Source organism: Trachypithecus francoisi, unplaced genomic scaffold (genome assembly GCF_009764315.1).
Source record: "Trachypithecus francoisi isolate TF-2019V2 unplaced genomic scaffold, Tfra_2.0 Lachesis_group6, whole genome shotgun sequence".
In the NCBI taxonomy this organism is placed as follows: domain Eukaryota; kingdom Metazoa; phylum Chordata; class Mammalia; order Primates; family Cercopithecidae; genus Trachypithecus; species Trachypithecus francoisi.
The window spans coordinates 13,361,078-13,383,499 of NW_022681471.1; the positions used below are offsets into that span (position 1 = coordinate 13,361,078).

Below are 22,422 nucleotides of genomic sequence, written 5' to 3' on the forward strand. Positions count from 1 at the left end.
GGTAAGGAGAGCACATAGATTACTTTGGCAAAGGAAGGATTTATGCAGGAAGCAAAAATAGAAGATAGGCTGGAGAAAGATTTTTGGAATAGTTTGTGGTAGGCTTTTGATCATAGACTAGGATACTTGAAGTTTATCTACAGATAATGGGAAACCATAGAAGATGCTAGAGTAGGGAATGAAAAAAGGAAAGCAATGTTGTAGGAATAGCAATTGAGTGGCAATATAGCAATATGTAAAATGGGATAGAGTTCCTGGGCTAAGCTGTGTTTTTAAGTGATGGGACACCCAGCAGAAATATTTCGCAGATGGTTGGAAATGCCAGATTATTTGAGTTTGGAGAGATATAATTTGAAATAATTTGCACAGAACTGACAGTAGGAGACTTGGGAATGTATTAAATAACTGTAGGAGAATACAAAATGAAGACAGAAATTCAAGCACAGACCTACAATGAAAAACAAGATGAATAAAGCAGGTAACAGCATGTTATAAATAAAAATGCAGTAAAATACTAACCTAGGACATACCTGGAAGCCCCTTATGACTCACAAAGATGTACAGATCACATTTTAAGAAGCACTACCTTAAGGAAGGAATAGTTAGAATTTAAGAGTAGAGGAAGGAGAAGGAAATTAACTCCACTACACCTGTTGAGCAGTCAGTTCCTGTCCACTTGGGATCACAGCTGCATACTCCAGTGTCCAGAAGAAAAGTTCCGTGTCCTGAGCACTGCTCTTGACATATAGGAAGTGGTGTTTCACAGTTAACTCCTCCCCAGCCAGTAGAACAGTGACATTCTCCTTTTACACAGATGCCATGGTTGGAACACATTGGGTCTAAGCAGTCCTCTGAAGGCACAAAAAAGTAGGGGGGGAGGGGTGATTAATAATGAACAGGTATGGCCAACGTACCTTAGTATGATGAAATGGAGATTACATTGATTTCCTAGTTTTATATCATCAATGCTGCTTTAATTAGGCAATAAAATGACTCATGCAAACACTCTGTCCAAACCATATTATTAACACTTCAAAATATGGTGGGGTATCATAACAGTTGTAACCTAAATTTAGAAGGAGAAGGAAACCACACATGTGCTGTGTGAAACTGTGAACAGTGTGCAGTACCCCCACACAAATAAGTGAGTGGAGTACTGTGGACCTTCAACAAGAATTGCTCAACTTCACAAAAAAGCCCAAGAGTTTTTGGTAAGCCATTCCTTATCCTTTCTGAAACTGGAAGCATAGCTCCCAGAGAAGACTTTTACTTGATATGTCTAGAGGAGTTTATATAAATTTTTGAAATTTGGATTATTCAAGGTATTGGGTGAGGTGAATGCTGTTGCATGAAATAATAAAATTTACATCAATTTATTATAATCTCTCATTTATTCCTTAGAAGTACTGAAAATGCAATATTTTAAACTTAATTTAAAAATTCATTTCTTCATGGCTTCTCTTTCTATGAGAACACAGTGACATAGTTTTCAATGTCTTAGAATATCACAGATCCAATTCTATTTGTCTCCGATTCTGTGAGTCTGGAAATTTTTGTATACATTCTAACAAATGTATGTATTGTTTTAGAGGTAGATCTTATGCTTGCCTTGGGGAAAAATTGTTTTGTGCTTTTAACTAGTAACCAATCCATGGGAAATAGAAAGGTTGATTTCCAAATTTCTAGTCTTTCCATACAAATAAAATGAGACTAAAATAACTAATCGTAATGAGGATGTATGATTTGAATTACTTTTCCAGCAATGAAAATAGACCGTGACAACCTGCCTGCATTTCCAAGACTACCTAGTTTTAGGGTGTGGCTTGCGTCCGTGGAACAGAGTAAGTCTAACTAAGCACTATTATAATTGGTGTTATTGCCACTATAATTAGCCCAAGATCTTGGAGTCATTAGCACAATACTTTATTATCTGAGCTAATAAGCAAATAAATACCAGAAGGTACATCTAATTTGATTCATGATTTGAAGAGAGAAGGAAAGTCCAAAGTATAGAATCTTTTTTCAGAAGGAGGCCATTTTGTTATATTAAAGAATAATTTTAATAAAGTAATATTTAACTTAATATAGCCTATTTTATTAAGAAGCCTGCTTCAATGTATTCATGGAAGTCATATTTAAATCATTCATGTCATATTTAATTTAGAAGCACAAAATCATATGGCTAAAGGGGCCAGGCAGGAGGCATACAGGAAGGAAATGGGCCGTATGGAAGAAAAAAGGGTGTATTGGGAGCAAACTGAAAGCAAGTATCCTTTTAAAAAGAACTGCTGCTACTTGGCTCCAGTTGATTGCCACCACGTAGCAATGTGAGCCCAGGGTCACCAGATTTTCTAGTGTTTAAGAAGCCAGAAATAGGAATTTTCATATGGCACTTCCCTATTTTTAAATTTTGGCAAATAAGTCACATTAAACAACAGCAACAACAGCAACACAGCGTGAGCCAAACAAAACCCATTCAGAGGCCTGGTTCAGCCTGTGGGGTCCTGCTGCAATGTTTGACTTAAAACATTTTTTTCTATTGCGTTGGAAAAATGTATACCATTAAATGTGCTAAGCATTATTCCTTAATATCTTGGTTATTCTACAAATATTCTTAGTGACCCTGGAGAAGGTTAATTTAAGTGAACTCTTTTTTAAACTGCTTACAAAATTTAAATTAGAGGGGTCTAAATTAATTAGATTACATGTTTTTCATGGTAATTTGTAGATGTGACACTATTTTTTTTACTAACACTCTGTGGGTCTATATAGCATCTGAATTTACAACTTAAATATAATTATTTCAGTTGGATCACCATAAAAACATTTTCTGAAAGTAACTCGGAAACTCCAGTGCCTTGTCTAGGCCAAATGACATTTATTGGAGCAGATATAATCATCACACCAAAATTCTACTATTGTTAATGGGAGGTGAAAAGCTAAAGTCTTGCTTGTTCATGGAGTGGAATGAGATTAAACCCTTTAGAATGCTGTGTAATAGTCTTAATGAGCCATCTTTAAAAGACAATTATTGTGCATTTTCAGCAGCCTCTTTCCCGAACAACAGTTATGATGAGACCATCTCCCATGGTAATGGTTTAATATTATTTCTGAAATCAGTCTTGTTTGAGGAATGTAGCATGAAAAACGTCTAATTACTATTAAACTTATTTTCCAGTGTGTCTCTTTAAATGATAAAACTTGCCATTTCAAAATTTTGGGGGGATAAAGACTCCTTTGGGGTGAATTTAATATAAAGGCATGGCTTTGAAACTCATTAGTAGTAAGCCTGCTTCCTTAGGCATGGAGGTCAAATTTCAGCATGAGGTATGTAAAAATAAATAATATAAAGCAATAATAGTAATGGTAATTACAAATCACTCCCAAAGAAAACATTTGCAAAATGACTGCAAACATTGCATATATTATTATTTTTTTATGTGCTTTAAAGTGAGATGTAGCATAATGCATTCTGTAATAATGAAAGCATATGAGTTAACACCTAAAATCATCAATATGGACATTCTCAAACTATAAAACAGTGATAGAAATTAGGGACGGACAATACTATTTTTCATTATTGCTCTGAAAGTGTCACAGATACAGCCTCATGTATAATATTAGAATCTGTCAGAAGAGACAAGAGCTCAGCTGACCCAAACCCTCTGCTGCATGTACTAAGATGTTGAGTACTTATTGTTTGCAAAGGCCACTTGCATCTCTACTAGGAGAACAGAATGACACCTTGGACAATTGAGTGAGAGAAAAGCCTGAAGCAATAGATTAAAATGGGATTCTGACCTTCCTCACATATTTCTCCTTTGTATCCTGGCACACAGATGCAGACTCCCATGATGCAGGTGCCGTGGCCAAAGCATGTTGGATCAATGCATTGTTCTTCTGGAACGTCGCACTCTGGCCCCTTCCAGCCATGCCGGCAGACACAGTGTCCTTTCTCGTATTCTCCATTCCCACCACACAGCACAGGGCAGGAATCTGAAGGTTGGCAAATGAACTTGTAATGTTCTCATAATGCTTTCAAAGTCTCCAAAGAGCAATTCTCTATTGATTCTCGTATTTCAGGCAAAAAATTGTACTATTTCTGTCTTACCCTTTATTAAATAGGCACATGTTCATGATTACAAACAGAATTTTCCTCTTATGGGAGTGAAATAAAGGTAAATTAAAAAATATCCTCAGTGGAGAAATTATTTCAAGTACTTTCTTTTGATCTCACCCTACTCTTAAACTGTTATTGTTATTATTTTAAGCTAGGATTTTTCTTTCTTATATTTTTCTTCCTCAGGGAGATGTATGTTTACTTTTAGGAAGCAAAATCTGAAAATTTAAAAAGCAATAAGTAAAGTTATTAATGTTATAAAATATTATCTTTAAAAAGTTGTGTAAATAGATTTCTATTGGACAGATGTCTGTTCCTACAACACATTGTACAGACCTTTATTAAAATGCTAATTCTGCTTTGTCATTGTTAGTCTCCTTATTAAAACTATGGACTTTTTGAGGACAAGGCCTGTATTTTTTGTCTTATTGATTTTTTAGTACCAACCATCACCTCCACCCTCAACCCCCACCTCCTCAAGATCTATCATGGCGCTGGGAACCTAGCTAGTGCTTTAGAATTCTCTACTGAATGGAATTTAATAGAAAGAAACTAAGTGTCTGAGAAACCTGATATTAAAGTGTTAGCAGACTGGGAACTTTAAGAATATAGTGAAAATGAGCAGAAAACATCCCTAAAATAATAACTGTAAGTCTATGGGAAAACATGATGTTATTTACCTAAAGCTTTTCAAAAATTAAACTATGGGCAAGTCCAGGAGAGTGAAGTTTGCTAAGTTTGACTTCTGACTTTCCAGTCTTTACTTTGTAGGCTCCTTATTTATTTGGTGATAACCCACCCCTTCCACATACATTGGTGTGCATAAGCAGTTATCAACTTAGTTCACTTTTAAAGTCAGCTCATTTTGAATTAATTTGTGAAGGAAATAAAAGCATCATGTAGTGACTGGTCAGACAACCTATGTACAAATCCCAGCTGTTAGGTAACCCTGGTTAAGTCACTTAAACTCTCTGGCATTATTTCTTTGCCCATAAAAATTGGATAATAGCAGATCTATCTCATAGAGCTATTGTAGGAAGCTGGAATTAAAAGACGGAACACAAAGTGTTTAGAACAGTGCCTGGCATAGTAAGTGCTCAGCTTTTGGCAGCAGCAGTAGGGAACACTGCTGCTATTGCTGTCACCACTACTAATGTTACTTACTATTACTATTACTACTAATTCTGGGTTATGAAATCACATCTATTTTCCTAAACCAATCAGAATAACAGAGCAACATTACCTCTAGCACAGTCAGGTCCAAGGAATCCTGGGAAACAATGACAATGGCCAGAGATACACTCTCCATTTCCATTGCAATTGGTTGAACAGTCATCCATTATTTCTAGTAATACAGAGAAAAAGATTAAAAAATGAATGAATCTCCAGGCTGTAGAGTCTTTAATTTTTTTTAAGTTGCAGGAACTCTGGACCTATGACAATTTTGCACTTTGCTGTTTGTGGAGCACTTACTGTTCAAAATCACATACAAAGACATCTGTAAGATGTCATATGCAGTACAAAATTATAAAAAGGGCCCTGGGTTTGCTGAATTGGCTGATCAAGAGTGGAACTAAAAAACGTCATGATCTCTAAAGTACATAAATGTTCTACTTGAATTGTATTCTTAAGGGACATTCATGACAAAGCTAAAAAATGTACCAGGATTACAGGGCATTTCTCAAAAGCAAAGCAGGCTTTAAAATGTAACCCAGATGACTAAGTCTACTGCTTATTTTTCAAATTTAGGTTTTAGCAAATAAAGTTTCTTCTGTAGCAACTTATTTAATCTACTATCTTGACAGCTTAAATATGATATTCAGTATTTCATTTTCATTAATAAGTGACAATGGAAGGCTTTTAAAGTAAGTGTTCATATTAAATTCACCACCACTAAAAGCATTAGAACCTAAGCATTTTGTTGAGAAATGCTTTCTTAACTGTAAATGCTTATCAGTTTTCTCCCACTAATTTCCTTTCAATCCATTCTTAGAGAATAATAGATTTCAGATGAATTGAGATGGCTTTGAAGGTACTGATAGGTAGTTTTGGTGACATAAATATGTACAGGGCAACAGAACTTTCATAAGACTTATGGTAACTTCTCTGAAAATCTATAATATTATACAAATGTCAGTCTCTCTGACAATTAGGTGAAAAATGTTTGTATTTTAAAATTGTGTTTGAGCACAATAATGATCAAATTCTAAGTCTGAACTATTATGGTACCTACGCATTATTCTTGCAGGGTTTTTTTGTGTGGTGTGGTGTGTGTGTGTGTGTGTGTGTGTGTGTTATCTTCTTCTCATTCTACCTTTCTATAAATTTCTCATATTCAGCATTCTTGGACTCTGAGTTTAATGCTCTGGCTTAAACTCACACTTTTCTTGTGTACCATTTTTTCCTTTTTCAATCCAAATTACCTGCTTCACCAAGTTTCACTTGGATAAGCTATTTCTGATTAGAAGGAGAGATTCTAGGAGGTGGTCCTGATATCTTCCACTGAATAATAAGAGTGAGAATTTATAATGAAGGTCGAGAAATAGCATTTCTACAATTGTAGCCTGTGGATTACTTGTATCAGTAGATCACCGGGGGCACTTAAAATGGAGATGCCTGTGTTTCAGCTCCAGATCTACCAAACCTGCTTCAGAGGAATGCAGCCCAGCATCTACAGTCTGACAATCACCACATGAGAGCATTGAGAATCAATATTTTAAATAGTAAACTTCCATAGTTAGAGAACTTTGTTCTAAATGTTGTATTTTTGCCTTGAGAAGAATAAAAAGAAGAAAAAGAAAGAGGTATCTAGTCCTTTTGGGGGATTCTTAAAAGCTGAGAATGAATCCAGTGGCTGGATAGCCACCCTATTATCAATTGAAGATATTATTTGTCTAACCACTATGTGAACACATGCCTTTTGTGGGTTTATGCCAGTCTGGTCCCTCATCACAGTGTTAGAAAGCTCAACTGGATAAGCAAGTGACACCTTACATTCTCTTAACCACACCTGGGCTGACAGAAATATAGCATTCAGCAAAGAGCCAACTATTTTTAACTCATTAAAACACTAGTTATCGTCAGAAAATCACTAATTTACTTAACAAGTAGTTATGAAAAGGCATAAAGAGTCTTTTTATCATTCAGAGATGGAACAATTATTTATCTGTTTTCTACTTCTCTAGCTTTGTTGTACCAAGCAGTAGTGCCACTTCTTAAATCCACATTTGAATTTCCCCCATGCTGGATGGTTAGTAGGAGGCCATAGAGGAAGCTTTCAAAAATAAACATAGTTGAATTTAATTTCATACCAGATCCTATTGGCAACTTTATGGAAGCAGCCTTGTGGGAATGGAGCTCTTCTGGAAAAAATATTTAATAAAGCTTGCTATCAAAATAAATAAAAATCCCTACATCTTATTGACTTATTTAAGAACTGTTCCTGGGCTCAAAGGCTGTACAAAACTTAACCCCAGCAATGCAAATGAGAAGAGAAGGCAATATAGGCTTTTGAAGCTGCCACTTCCACTGGGTATCAAAGAGACATTGAAACAGCCTAGGGACTCCAGGAGGAGGATGGCTGCAGCAGGAACACATAAACAACTAGTGATGAAAAAGAATGTGTTTTTCTATTTATGTTGGCCTCCAGTAATCTTTGCCTTCTATCTTTTAAATCTTACTTCAGAATTACTTCCTAGAGTCCAGTTCCTTAGAGGTGAGAATAATTTTGAAGTTCTATGTTTAAACCCTGTTCTTATGCTACAGTCAAAAGCCCCTTGGTATTTGCATCTGTGCTGATGATAGGTTTTGTTTCTGGTAGTTATTCTCATGGGAGAAACTAAATGTAATGAATAATCTTATAGAATGAGTATAGTCTAAAGGGTATGGAATTTGGAATCAGACATACTGATTCTCAAATTTCAATTTTGGCACTTGCTGTCTGTGAGACCTTGCCAAATTATTTACTCTGTACAAGCCTCCATTTAGTTATTTGTAATATATGTATCACTATTCCTGAGCTATCTGGGTTGTGATGAGAATCAAAGAAGATAACTGAGTGTAAAGCATCTAGTACAGTGCTTGGGGCAGAGTGGCACTCCATAAATGCTATCTATTATCCTACTACAGAGCAAGTTGCCTGAGATTAAGGGATATTGACAATGCTGCCTATATTACTGGAAAATAACATATAGTAACTTAGACCAGTGTATGACCTGTATTAGTCATTTAGTAAATGTTAGTTATTAATTGTCTTCATCCTTGTTAGTAGCAGACCAAATATAGATGAGATCAATCAACTGATTCTAATATTATCATGAAACAGATAAATGAGCAGCGTTTAGAGCAAATTCATACAAATCTGACTTTGTTTAATCAAGTATATTGGCTTCTTTTTACTCTGATTAAGGTAAACTTCAAAAACAAAAATAAAATGAGGAGGCCAGGCATGGTGGCTCACGCCTGTACTCCCAGCACTTCGGGAGGCTGAGGCAGGTGGATCATCTGAGGTCAGGAGTTTGAGATTAGCCTGGCCAACATGGTGAAACCCCGTCTCTACTAAAAATACAAAAATTAGCTGGGAGTGGTGGCAGGTGCCTGTAATCCCAGCTACTCAGGAGGCTGAGGCAGGAAAATCGCCTGAACCCAGGAGGCAGAGGTTATAGTGAGCTGAGATCGCGCCACTGCACTCCAGCCTGGCCGATGGAGAGAAATTCTGTCTCAAAAAAATAAAAATAAAAATAAATAAATAAATAAATAAATAAATAAAGAGGAGAATTTAGGGTGAATGACTTATAAACCTTTTGATTTTGGGAACATTTACTTGAGTTTTCTTTAAGTGAAATGGTAGCAGAAACGTTTCTGTTGCTTCTAATTTTAAAAAGACAAGAGAAAAGTAAAGAGACTGATTTGCATTAAGCAAAGAGCAAATATGTTGTTGCATATGAAACTGACAGATTGATATGTGGATGATGTGAATTGGATCTCAAAGTTTAGGTTCTTTGGGGGAGGAAGTAAGGGAAAGGAAAAAACCTCTAAACATGTTTCTGCGTCTATTGATTTTTGGAAGGTTAATAGATCAGTTAGTGTTTTAACTTGAGCTTAAAAGTAAGAATAACAGGAAGAAAGAAAGTTTTCACAAATATTTTATATCTTCTAATTTATCTAATTTTTAGGAGAAACTCAACCTTTCATAACTCCTTGACATGCACATTATTAAAATTAAGCCTCTATGGAAAAATGCCATGAAATATTCATCCATTGAACCTGCCCCACTGAGCCTGTCAATAGCAAAACAGTGACATGTCTTAAAAATTTATTTTCTATTTTAACAAGCAAATATTTCATCTTTTGAACATATAAGATCAGTGGCATTTTTCTCTAGGGGAAACATCATCATTTCCATTGTATTGCCTTTCTGATTACTTTAGAAGAAAGTTTTGATAATCTTATGGCTGGAATACCATTTTCTACCGACTCAAGGTCTTCAGCATCAAGTAAAAATAGAACATAATTGTTAAAAAGAGCAGATGGTATATCTATTAACAGTCCACACATCTTCCTAAACATATGGCTGAACAGGTTAACTAAAGGATAAAGTGGTGAGAATTGTATTGAAAACTGACAGCTGTAAAATATTTTCTTGTCTTTTAAAAGACACGTGTTTTAGGAAAATTCACACAATATGACACTGTGTCTATGAGTTGTCTATTTTCAGGACTCTAAAATTGCTAAGGAGCTCAGTTTTATTCACACAAAGGGTCACGAGGACTATTTATCTCAAAATGACAAAAGAGTGAGATGTCTGAAACTAACTAGGGTGAAAGTGAATGAGTATATGCAGGCATTGCATTAAAAAGAACATGTTTTAAAAGGCCCTGAGCACACTGAAAGAGACATTGTGATGAATTTCAAACTAAAATATTCTATAAGAAAGGGCTTTAAATGTCTCAAGTTATTATCCTTAATATTCTTCTCTAAATAATCTTATTTTGTATTTTAAAGCCCTAATGGTTCTAGAATCAGTTGTTCTAAAGAAGAACTGTACTGATACTAGTTTTTCTATTTGAAAAAGATATTCATTGCTTTTGAAAAATAATAGAACTTAAATTAACTTGCTTATTCCCTGTTTCACTGAAGTTGTTCATCTATGTAGCCTTCGTAATAATATTACTAAGGTAATTATTTCTGTTTAGAACACATAAAAAGGTGTATGGCAAGTGTCCTAGAAGAGAAACAAATAAGGTAGCATTAAAAAAATCTTAATCAGCATTTAAACAACATCAATGATAACAACAATATAAACTTTTATCATAGTAACCTTTCCTCAATAATGACTTCAACTCAAAGTGAGCAATATACTTAACCCCCAGGACACTGTCATCACTGATTGTGTCTTTCTAGAGTTGAACTGTCAATTCAACATATTAGGTAAAGCAGCTTACCAATTGCTGTAGTTAACACGAATACTTGCTCCATCTTTTTTCCATCATTGTAAAATGCCAGATACCAAGGTCCTTGATCCATATACTCTATGAAACCTGTCTCCTGAAGCGAAGTTAAGATCAGGTTCCGAGGGGAGTGCTGTGTATCATCAGAGCCCTTGGAGTCCTGCTTGACCAGCTGTTTGCCATCCATTAGTTTTACAAAATCGAACTGGAACAAATACAAACGTAAAGATGAGCCACTACTTTTTCTTCTAGACTGATAAACATCCCTAACTTCAACTGCCCTATTTAATACTTCTTTGTTTTGAAGGGGAGCAAAGTGGAAGAGGAAGTTATCAATTTTTAAGTATATTTAGACTTGGCCAGGCACGGTGGCTCATGCCTGTAATCCCAACACTTTGGGAGGCCAGGACAGTAAGATCACTTGATCCCAAGGGTTCGAGACCAGCTTGGGCAACAAAGCAATATCCTTTGTTTTAAAAAATTAAAACAAATTTTAAAAATTTTATAAAAATCTTAAAAGTTTTTTAAAGAGCATATTTAAACTCAAAAACATATTATTAATTCTGAAAAAACCCTCACTGTAATTATAAATATTTACACCTTTCAGTTTGAGATTATTCAAAATAATTATTTAAAAATGAATAAATAAAAAACAGAAAGAAATCTTGTTTAGTATTATGCAGGAGAATCTTGACATTTTACTAAAGCATCTGATAGAAGATACTTGAAAATGCACCTTCCACTCATAAATGTTACTGTGACCTTCTCTACAAATTAAAAACAGTTGTATAGTTTTTAAAATAAATAAATGAACAGTCAAAAATTTGAGAACATTCATCACAATTTACTACATTTGTGGGTGACATATTTACATATTCAAAAGGCCCCTCCCCTCCATTTTTTCTAATCAGTTGACAAACACCTGGCACATGTTTCCTTGAACGTTTATTTTTTGAGTCACATATGAATGCATTCTAATTCCCTTTCTATTCTGGCCCAGAAGGTAAGGTTTTTTTTTAGTTTGTTTCTTTGTTTAATATGATCTCTTGACTAACTGAAGGTAAAGTTTTAACTATAGTCATATCTGTTGGGGAAAAAACAAGCCCCGATGTTTGATTACTTTTGCTACTTCTTAGATGAAGTAGTGCTTGGAATGGGTTCATGTGGGGAAAAAATAAGGAGAAGAAAATAAGAGAAATGAGATGTTTAAGGTTTATGGAAGGGCTATAAAAATCATAGAAGTTTTACACATTTAAGTTATTAACAATAGTAAAGAAAAATTTCTACCTATAAAACAAAACCTAACTTTTTGACTAATTTCTCACTAATTTCTGATTAATGTGCATTCTGTCATTGGGAAAACGGGACACAGGTGTATGAAACCAGTGAAGGGAGTGTGGGCAGTAAAGCTAAGCAAGATGAGAGGTCTGGGAGGCTCATGAACAGCCAGTTCCAGGAAGCAGAAGTCAAGTTCAAAGGGTACTGTCTTAAACTTTCTTTTCTGAATCTGCTCTGCTAAATGTTATTCCTTAATCTCCATGTCATTTTTTTTTCATTAGTTTCAGTGTAATTATTCTGGATATTTATTCATGACAAATATTTTTCTGTCCTTAACTTTGACAACCACATATTTCACAAGTCACAAACCCTGTTCAACCCATCACCCTTGAAAAGGTTTCAAGAAAATACTTATGATATCAAATACCTGAGTATGTGTAGGTGGAATATTTCTTCTGCCATAAATTCCCAGCAGAGAGTCCTTGGCTAAAGAAATATTGAATTTCAGATATATCGGATGGTGGATAGTAATCTGGAAACGCCAGAATAAACCAGGTGGAATGGTCTGCATGACCTGTGCACCAATGTCAACTTCTCCAGTGTCTATCGCCCGTCCCTTCTGAAACACTAGTTTTAAAGGTAGAGAAAATTACAAACCATGTTCATCTTAATTTATAAAGCAATGGTTTTTAGCTTTTCAAGTACAGATATATCAAAATAACTTACTCAGCTTTTTCTTCCTCCCCACCCCATCTGTCTTTCAAGGCCTTGCCCAAATTAAATATCTTCTAAGGAGCCTTCCCCAACCACCCACTATGTCAGTCTCTCCCTTCTCTTCAAATCCTATTGCATTTATTTCAATCAATTTCACTCCTTTTAACCATTATTTACTGAGTGCTGTCTTGGTAGCTGCAAGAGATACAAAGATGAATAAGAGGCAGCTGTTGCTCTCAAGGAGCATTGAAAATAGCAGGGAAAATAGGACAAGCACATATAACCTCACTGTAAAGAAAAATAAGTGCTCTGAGTATTTGAAAGAGGGAAAGTTATTTGGTTGGAGGATACTCCTCATCTTTAGCTGTCTCTATCCTCTTTATCTTCTTTTATTTCTCCTTAGCACTTATCACCATCTAATATACTACATATTTTACTTATTTATTGTTTATTGTCTATTTTGCCTCAATAGAATGTAAGCTCTGTGAGGACAAGCACTGTACAGGGCTGTTTTATTCATTGGTTTATTCCCAGTACCTAGAACAATGTAAGCAACTTTAGGCAAAGAACATAGATGATATATATGTACTCAAAGAACAAATGGATGAATGAGAAAAAGTTACTACAGGAAGTGGCATTGAAGATGAACCTTAGAGGAGGACAAGGATTTCAAAAGAGTTATTGGGAAGAGTGGTGCACATGGAAAGGATGGCCTGAACTAAAAAGAGGAAAGAAACTGTAAAGCTAAGGTGTAGGGTATGTGTCTATAGAGAGGAGCAGTTGGAGTTAGGGCTGGAGGGAAGAAGGAAATCATGTTGTCTAGGGCCTAGAGGACCAGTCAAAAGGGTTTATTTAATAAAGGATAGAAAGCCATTAAAGGTTTTTAAGAAGCGGGAAGAGGTTTGGGTACATTAGAAAGGCTAATCTTGAGGCAGAGGTAGGATGAATTAGAGCAGACAGACACAAGAATGACATAGGAATTATGGGTGATTCAGGTGAAATGACACGAAGATCTAAATTTAGGGTATGCCCAAACAGCTTATATAGAAAAACTACATCTCAGTGAAAAATAATTTCGTGTGAATGGAAAGAAGAAGGTACGAGAGACAACGCTAAGGAAGATACTGCAGTAGAGATTCTCAAACTTTAATGCATACAAGAAGGCAGTTGTTTTAAAATACAAATTCTGATTCAGTAGGTTCAAAGTCAGACATTTCTAACAAGTTCCCACGTGATGCCCATGTCACATGGTCCACAGCCCACACCTTGAGAAGCAAAGCTCTAGAGAACATTAAGTGTTGGGGCTAACGGAGGGTCAAAGCTAACCCCGTGATTGTGAGTTGGGGGAGTTAGACAGTGCTAATAGCAAAAACAGGAGCTGGTCTGTGAGGGAGGATGTTGAGTTTGGGCAATCAGAGCTTTATTATTTATTGTCATATTTTCTAATGATTTCTGATGTGCTAGTTTAATATGTGTTTTCATGGAATCTTTTGTTTTGTGGTAATGGGGAGGGTAGGAATATAAGAGGAGGAGCAAGAATTAGTTTTCCTTGATTTTAAGCAAGGAGGGTTACATCTCAGGTGAGAAAGCTCAACTTGGCCTCATTTCACATCACCCTATTTTTTTTCAGCCATCAACTCCTTCTCCAGACCAAACACAGTTTAAAAACACACATGGTCTCTGTCCTTTGTGCTTACCCATTATAAAGTTAACAGCCCATTAAGAAACACACCTGCAGTGGCTTTATTCAGTGGCCAATGCCTTGTAGCTTTTAACTCTCTAAAATACCTCCAATTATTGCTTTTTTAAGTCCAAGAGTAATAACTATTTTAAGAATGTTCACTGCTAACTGTTAATAATATATTTCAAATGCAATTTTGTACATAATTATGTATTACGGGACACATAATTTTGTGGAATTGATATTTATAATAAAATATGTCCTTTGAAATGATAAATGACCAACTGAGGACCTTATTTTTCACTGAAAGTTACTTTTTCCATGTGAGACAAATAAATTTGGCCCCAAAGGGTTGACTATACATTTAACTCTTAAGTTCTAGAGCTGACAATGTCTTCAATGACCAGACAATTAACAGACCATGTTTATGTGGACACTTCTGTTCTCAAGTTAATGTTCAGTTTATTCAACTGCTATCCTCATTAGGGGCTTTTATCAATCTGAAAATGCATCATTTGGTTATGCAAACAATATTATAAATATAAAATAATTCAAAATGTTCTAAGTTCAACAAACACTGTTTTAAAGGTGCTAAGAATAGACTTAAATGAATAGATATTGTCATTTTTTAAAAAATCTGAACAAAACTGGTTGATGGATATTAACCTTTATATTCAAGCCTTACCAAATACTACACCATCTCTTTATTCTGCATTTTATAGCATCATATATTGCATAATGAAGCTACTTAAATGTTATTCAATAAATCAAAAGAAACTCAGGAAGTTGTGTTGTTGGGCTTCTCTGGTTATTAGCATTACTATATATCTGGAGTACATATGCATAAGTTATTTATGAAAAGAATTTTAAAAGAAGTTGATCTTATCCCTTGAAAGCTTCATTACAGCTAAGACAAGGTAGATGAACAGAGATGACAACATACGAATGAGTACGCGGACTATAATTTAAATAAAAATAGACAAAGCAAGCTAGTTGTGGTAATTTGGTATTAGAGAAGAGACATTCTCACAGCTTGCAGGTGGAAAATTTCTCAGCCTCTTACCTTTTAGAGTTTCATGCATCGGAAAGGAAGATATCTCCCCGTTAGCAATCTACACCACTAAATAGCCTGCTCCATTTTATCATCTCTCAAAATTTGTTATAGACTATAATATAATAACTATGAATTCATTTATCATTTCACTATTTTTCTTAATGTAGCCAAAAGGTGGGGGCAAACTAAAGAGAAGGAAATTAAATGTAGAAAAACAATACAAAATACTATTTTTTGAGGCCAGGCGCAGTGGCTCATGCCTGTAATCCCAGCACTTTGGGAGGCCAAGGGGGGTGGATAACCTGAAGTTAAGAGTTTGAGACCAGCCTGGCCAATATCATGAAACCCCATCTCTAGTTTAAAAAAAAAGGATTTTTTCCAAAAAATTCTGTATTAATATAGGTAAAGGGAATATATTTGGCCATACTTAACATTGACTCTGATCCTTTGTTTGCAAATTGTCAACAGCGGAGATAGAATACAGTATCAAGGTACAGTTTTTTTTTTTTTTTTTTTTTTTGGTAATACGCCTGTTCTAATTGGCATTTAATCACTTATTTTACTAAAGCATATTGGAAAACCTAGGAGACCATATTCTCCAGTTATAAAACACTTCCTTGCACAAATTTGAGATTAAATGCAGAAAGCCACAGATCATATCAAGCTGTGCAGTACTGTAGTTATCACAGTCTCACCAATATCCACCAATATAGTTTGAGCTAAACACTCTCTTTATAGGTTGCAACACAGGCATCAACTGCTGAGCAGGAAAAACCAATGGTAGATAGGGCTGTGTTGAAGGAGGGCACACTAAGTGATAGTAACTTAGTTCAAAAAGAAAAGGTCAAGATGCTTGGAACGTGAAAAAAAAAAAAGGGGGGCCTGGAATTGGTGACAGACAATGTGTGCAGTGGCGGTATCACTACATCAAGATTCCATTGTATCTAGACTCAGACACACACTTGAATACTAATTACATGATTACTAATAACATTGCCCATTATAAAATAGGAGGTAACTGCTCAGTGAAATAAAAGAGGACACAAACAAATGGAAGAACATATCATGCTCATGGATAGGAAGAATCAATATCGTGAAAATGGCCATACTGCCCAAGGTTATTTATAGATTCAATGCCATCCCCATCAAGCTACCAATGAGTTTCTTCACAGAATTGGAAAAAACTGCTATAAAGTTCATATGGAACCAAAAAAGAGCCCGCATTGCCAAGACAATCCTAAGTCAAAAGAACAAAACTGGAGGCATCACGCTACCTGACTTCAAACTATACTACAAGGCTACAGTAACCAAAACAGCATGGTACTGGTACCAAAACAGAGATATAGACCAATGGAACAGAACACAGTCCTCAGAAATAATACCACACATCTACAGCCATCTGATCTTTGACAAACCTGAGAGAAACAAGAAATGGGGAAAGGATTCCCTATTTAATAAATGGTGTTGGGAAAATTGGCCAGCCATAAGTAGAAAGCTGAAACTGGATCCTTTCCTTACCCCTTATACAAAAATTAATTCAAGATGGATTAGAGACTTAAATGTTAGACCTAATACCATAAAAACCCTAGAAGAAAACCTAGGTAGTACCATTCAGGACATAGGCATGGGCAAGGACTTCATGTCTAAAACACCAAAAGCAACGGCAACAAAAGCCAAAATTGACAAATGGGATATAACTAAACTAAAGAGCTTCTGCACAGCAAAAGAAACTACCATCAGAGTGAACAGGCAACCTACAGAATGGGAGAAAATTTTTGCAATCTACTCATCTGACAAAGGGCTAATATCCAGAACCTACAAAGAACTCAAACAAATTTACAAGAAAAAAACAAACAACCCCATCAAAAAGTGGGCAAAGGATATGAACAGACATTTCTCAAAAGAAGACATTCATACAGCCAACAGACACATGAAAAAATGCTCATCATCACTGGCCATCAGAGAAATGCAAATCAAAACCACAATGAGATACCATCTCACACCAGTTAGAATGGCAATCATTCAAAAGTCAGGAAACAATAGGTGCTGGAGAGGATGTGGAGAAATAGGAACACTTTTACACTGTTGGTGGGATTGTAAACTAGTTCAACCATTATGGAAAACAGTATGGCAATTCCTCAAGGATCTAGAACTAGATGTACCATATGACCCAGCCATCCCATTACTGGGTATATACCCAAAGGATCATAAATCATGCTGCTATAAAGACACATGCACATGTATGTTTATTGCGGCACTATTCACAATAGCAAAGACTTGGAATCAACCCAAATGTCCATCAGTGACAGACTGGATTCAGAAAATGTGGCACATATACACCATGGAATACTATGCAGCCATAAAAAAGGATGAGTTTGTGTCCTTTTTAGGGACATGGATGCAGCTGGAAACCATCATTCTTAGCAAACTATCACAAGAACAGAAAACCAAACACCGCATGTTCTCACTCACAGGTGGGAACTGAACAATGAGATCACTTGGACTCGGGAAGGGGAACATCACACACCGGGGCCTATCATGGGGAGTGGGGAGAGGGGAGGGATTGCATTGGGAGTTATACCTGATGTAAATGATGAGTTGATGGGTGCTGACGAGTTGATGGGTGCAGCACACCAACATGGCACAAGTATACATATGTACCAAACCTGCACATTATGCACATGTACCCTAGAACTTAAAGTATAATAATAATAAAAAAATTAAAATAAAATAAAAAAATAAAAATATAAAAAATAAAATAGGAGGTAAATAACTATATTCTGCACATTTGTGTGTACTTACTTTTTCTATTTAATATAGCTAGACATGGTACATTCAATGATCCTATGCAAAACTTGGTTGAATATTGGTAGAAGATACTGAAACATGGTCATTAAAAATATTCCACCATTAAGTTTTAAGGTAAAAATGACCAAGTTAAAGGCTATGGTACAGCTCATAAAAGCAATCTGAATTGCATTTTAAAGACATTTGCAAGTTTTATAAAGTAACTAATCTATGTTGTCCAAAGAGAAGAAAAATATGCATTAAGAGCTTATTTGTCCTTTACTTCACACTATAACATGTTCAAAATCTTTAAAAGACATTGGTGTGTCTTTCAGTCAAATTAGACTAGTATGTGTCTCACGATATAAATATCATCCCCTTTATGTTCCTTTAAATATAATATTTGTTTAACAGTAATAAGTCTTCGCAAATTTAGATTAGCAGTGCTTGGAGCAAAATGGGAGGTGGAACTAACCTCTTCCCTATGATTAAACGGCTGTAAAGAGATCAAAGGGGTATAGCAAAAGCCATCTAAAAGGTAAGTGGAAAGCAACTGTTTCCTTCTATGTAGCTTAATGTAATTTTCCTTATGGGAACTATTGAAGAAAAATATGTATTCAACTCTCAATTTTTCAGGGGTAGATTTTCTGGATTATGGATTACACATGCTTCTTGTATCCATTATATTACCCAAAAGTAGTCAAGAGAAAAACAAAAGGAAGAATAAACCTTGTGCCTAGTCGGAACTTGGTAAATACTGCTTGGATGAATTAATAATTAGTAATGTTGATAATTATTTGTTGATAGTAATTTTGATAGTATATTTGACATTTTGGTCAAAATATACAACTTTTTTATTACTCTCAACTATGTGATAGGTAGGTCATCTTATAATTGTTTTTATTAAATGTCCAGTAAGTAGATGTCAAGAATTTCCTGGTGAGAGGAAGAATTATAACTATTTACATACATAGGCCTTGGCAATTAACTGTGAATAAAATATGTTTATAAATAAAATCCTCTGATATGACACTTATAGCTCACTGTGTAGAAAAGTTAATTAACTAATCTTATAGTTGAGAAATACATTACTTGTATAAGTGTAAACAATTACGTCCAAACACCAAAAGACTACAGATACCAGTACAGTAGCTTATTTAGTATTGCTTATATCGTCTCAGGTAGAAGTAAAATGGCATTGCTAAAATCTTATCCTTAATTAAAGGACTTATTTTGAGTTGCATTTTGACTCTGTGTATCTCTTTTTGAAGATATATCATTTAAAAGACACAATTATCTATTTAGAAGGATTTCTTTAAATTGTGTTGTAAAAACTTCCACATTCCCAAAAACCTAAAGTTTCACGGTTCTTCTGGTATGGTCTATTGACCATTAGGTAGCTTTCAGAAAAATGAGTTTCCAAACTTAAGAAGGCTCTTGTGACTTGCTATACAATCTCACACGGTGTAATACAAATTATGTTTGTAGAAGTTTCTGTATATGGATTATGAATGGGTACATGAAGTAGCCAATTACTTTGAATTGTATTGGTGAAAACTAAAATTGATATAAAGCACAAATGTATCATCAAATTGTTACATATTCAAACATTTACTCAGACTTATGGGTCAAGGTGGAATAAAATATCTCTTGAAAGAAAATATTGCCAACTGTAAAAAATTCAAAGATTTATGAGTTAATAAGACTATATGCAATGAAAACTCCAAAATGAAATTAAGAAGAGAATGTGAATTTATAATATCGTTAAAAAGAATAAAATACTTAGGAATAATTCAATAAAAGAAACTGTGAGACTTGTATACTGAGAAACTACAAGACATAATTGAAATAAATTAAAGATTTGCTAAATAAATGGAAAGATATCCTATGTTCATGGAGCAAAAGACTTATTATTGTTAAGATGTCAGTACTTCCAAATTGATTTACAGATTCAATGTAATCCCTGTCATAATTCCAAACTCTCATTTATTTTTTCAGAAACAGACAAGCTGATGCTAAAATTAATATGGAAATGCAAGGGACCCAGAATAACTAAAACAATCTTTAAAAAGAAAAAATTTGGAGGCCTCACACTTCCTGATTTCAAAACTGATTACAAACCTACACTAATCAAGATAAAGAGTACTGGCATTAGGATAGATATACAGATCAATGGAATACAATTGAGAATCTAGAAATGAAACCTCACATTTATGCTCAACTGATTTTCAACAAGGTCACCAAGACAATTCAATGGGGGAAAGAATAATATTTTCAACAAATGATACTGGAACAACTGGGTATCCACATGCATAAGAATAAACATGACCCCCTTCCTCATACCATATACAAAAAACAACTCAAAATGGATCAAATGCCTAAATGTAAGGGCTAATGTACAATTCTCAAATGAAAATACGGGCATAAATCTTTATCACCTTGGATTTGTCAGTAGTTCTTAGACATGACATCAAAGCACAAATAACAAAGAAAAAAATACATAAATTGGATTTCATCAAAAATAAAAACTTCTGTGCTTCAAAAGACACTATCAAGAAAGTGGAAAAGCAGCCCACAGAATGGGAGAAAACATTTGCAAATGATATATTGGATAAAGGGCTTGTATCTATGGTATATTATGGAGGCTTACATCTCAACAATAAAAAGTTAAATAATTGAAAAAAGAGCAAATGATCTGAATAGACATTTCTCCAAAGAAGACAGACTAATGACCACTAAGAACAGTAAATGAAGCTTAACATCATTAGTCATCAGGGACATGTAAATAAAAACCACAATGAGATACCACTTTACACCCATTAGGATGGCTAAAATAAAAACAACAGACAATAACAAGTATAAGGATATGGAGAACTGGTATTCTCATACATTGCTGGTGGGAATGTAAAATGGTGCAGCTGCTTTGGAAAGCAGTTCATCAGTTGAAGAACTGTTAAACATAAAATGTTAAACACAGAATTACCATATGACCCTGTCATTTCACAACTTGGTGTATACTCCAAAGAATTAAAAATAGGTTTTCTAATAAACCCTTATACATGAATGTTCATAGAATCATTATTCACAATAGCCCAAAAGTGAAAATCCACAAAAGATCTATCAACTAATGAATGGATAAACAAAATTTTTGTATACCCATATTATGGAATATTGTTCAGCCATAAAAATGAAGTATTGATACATTGCTACATATTATATGATTCTATATGAAATGTAGAAATAGGCAGATCTATAGAGACAAACAGTAGATCAGTGGTTGCCAGGGGTTGCAGGGAGATGGGGATATGGAGTGACAGCCAATGCCTATGAGGTTTCTTTCTGATGTTATGAAAATGTTCTAGAATTAAATATTGGTAATTGCTACACAACTCTGAATATGCTAAAGATCACTGAATTGTGCACTTTAAATTAGTGCACAATTACATTATGCTATATAAACTATATCTCAATAAAACTGTCACAAAAATACAATTAGTGTGAATTGGCATAGCATATACACACAAAACATCATGTACTGTCATAAGAGTTCTGATGTATTTCCAAGTCGTTTTAGAATGTTACCTACTACCTAGAAGCAGAACTATCCCCTGGCCAGTATTTTAGAATGTGTGATTGGTAGTACACATCAGGGATGCCCATTTTCTGTATTTCATACAATGTTAGATACTGTTACATATCAGTTATCATGATCACATCCTTCTTAACTTTGGATGGTGGCAGGATGGCTGATTATAGCTCAGTTAATCCAGTTCCCTCTCCTTTATTTTAGAATATAAGTCCCCAGAGGATAGAACTTTCACATCTGTTTAAATTTTCAACAACCACTTATTGGTCATTTAATAAAAAGAATTATATGATGAACTACCCATGACATAGTTGAGAATAATGAGGGAATGGCACATCTTGTACTAGGCCTCCAAAAAGAGAAGCATAGGCACCAGTGCTCATAACTTGCCATATTGCTATAGCCTTTGATTTCTACCTTTTAGGCATGCAGAAAATCTTCAGTTACATGAATTAAAACTTCTCACAGACAAAACTCATGGCAGAGAGTACTAATAATATTAATAGATGCCACCACACTTACTGTGTCCTCTTTTTCAGCTCCTATCTCTTATTTCTAAAATATCAAAATGCCTCTTTCATACTCAGTATGCCATCCAATTTGATGTCCCAGTTTATCTCTAAGGCTCCTCCCTCCTCTTCTCTCCTGCTTACGCTGGGACTTTGGTCCCTTCACAATCTTCTTTCTTACTCCTACTCGGTGTCTCCCTCTCTATTGGCTCCTCATTCTTTGTCTTCAAACAAACACAAGTCT

The 22,422-nt window shown here is 34.9% G+C and overlaps 1 protein-coding gene across 1 annotated transcript in view; it reads right to left on the bottom strand.

Annotated features, from left to right (window-relative positions):
- Positions 1 to 609: 609 nt before the first annotated feature.
- The window catches only part of LOC117078437 (teneurin-1-like), a 140,022-nt gene continuing 118,209 nt past the window's right edge, over positions 610 to 22,422 (bottom strand). Inside the window, exons 6-10 of the mRNA XM_033201991.1 lie at positions 12,275 to 12,474; positions 10,564 to 10,774; positions 5,364 to 5,465; positions 3,802 to 3,996; positions 610 to 851 (exon numbers count right to left, since the gene is read on the bottom strand). Of these exons, the coding sequence (XP_033057882.1) occupies positions 610 to 851; positions 3,802 to 3,996; positions 5,364 to 5,465; positions 10,564 to 10,774; positions 12,275 to 12,474 (950 nt within the window). The remainder of the gene's footprint in view (positions 852 to 3,801; positions 3,997 to 5,363; positions 5,466 to 10,563; positions 10,775 to 12,274; positions 12,475 to 22,422) is intronic.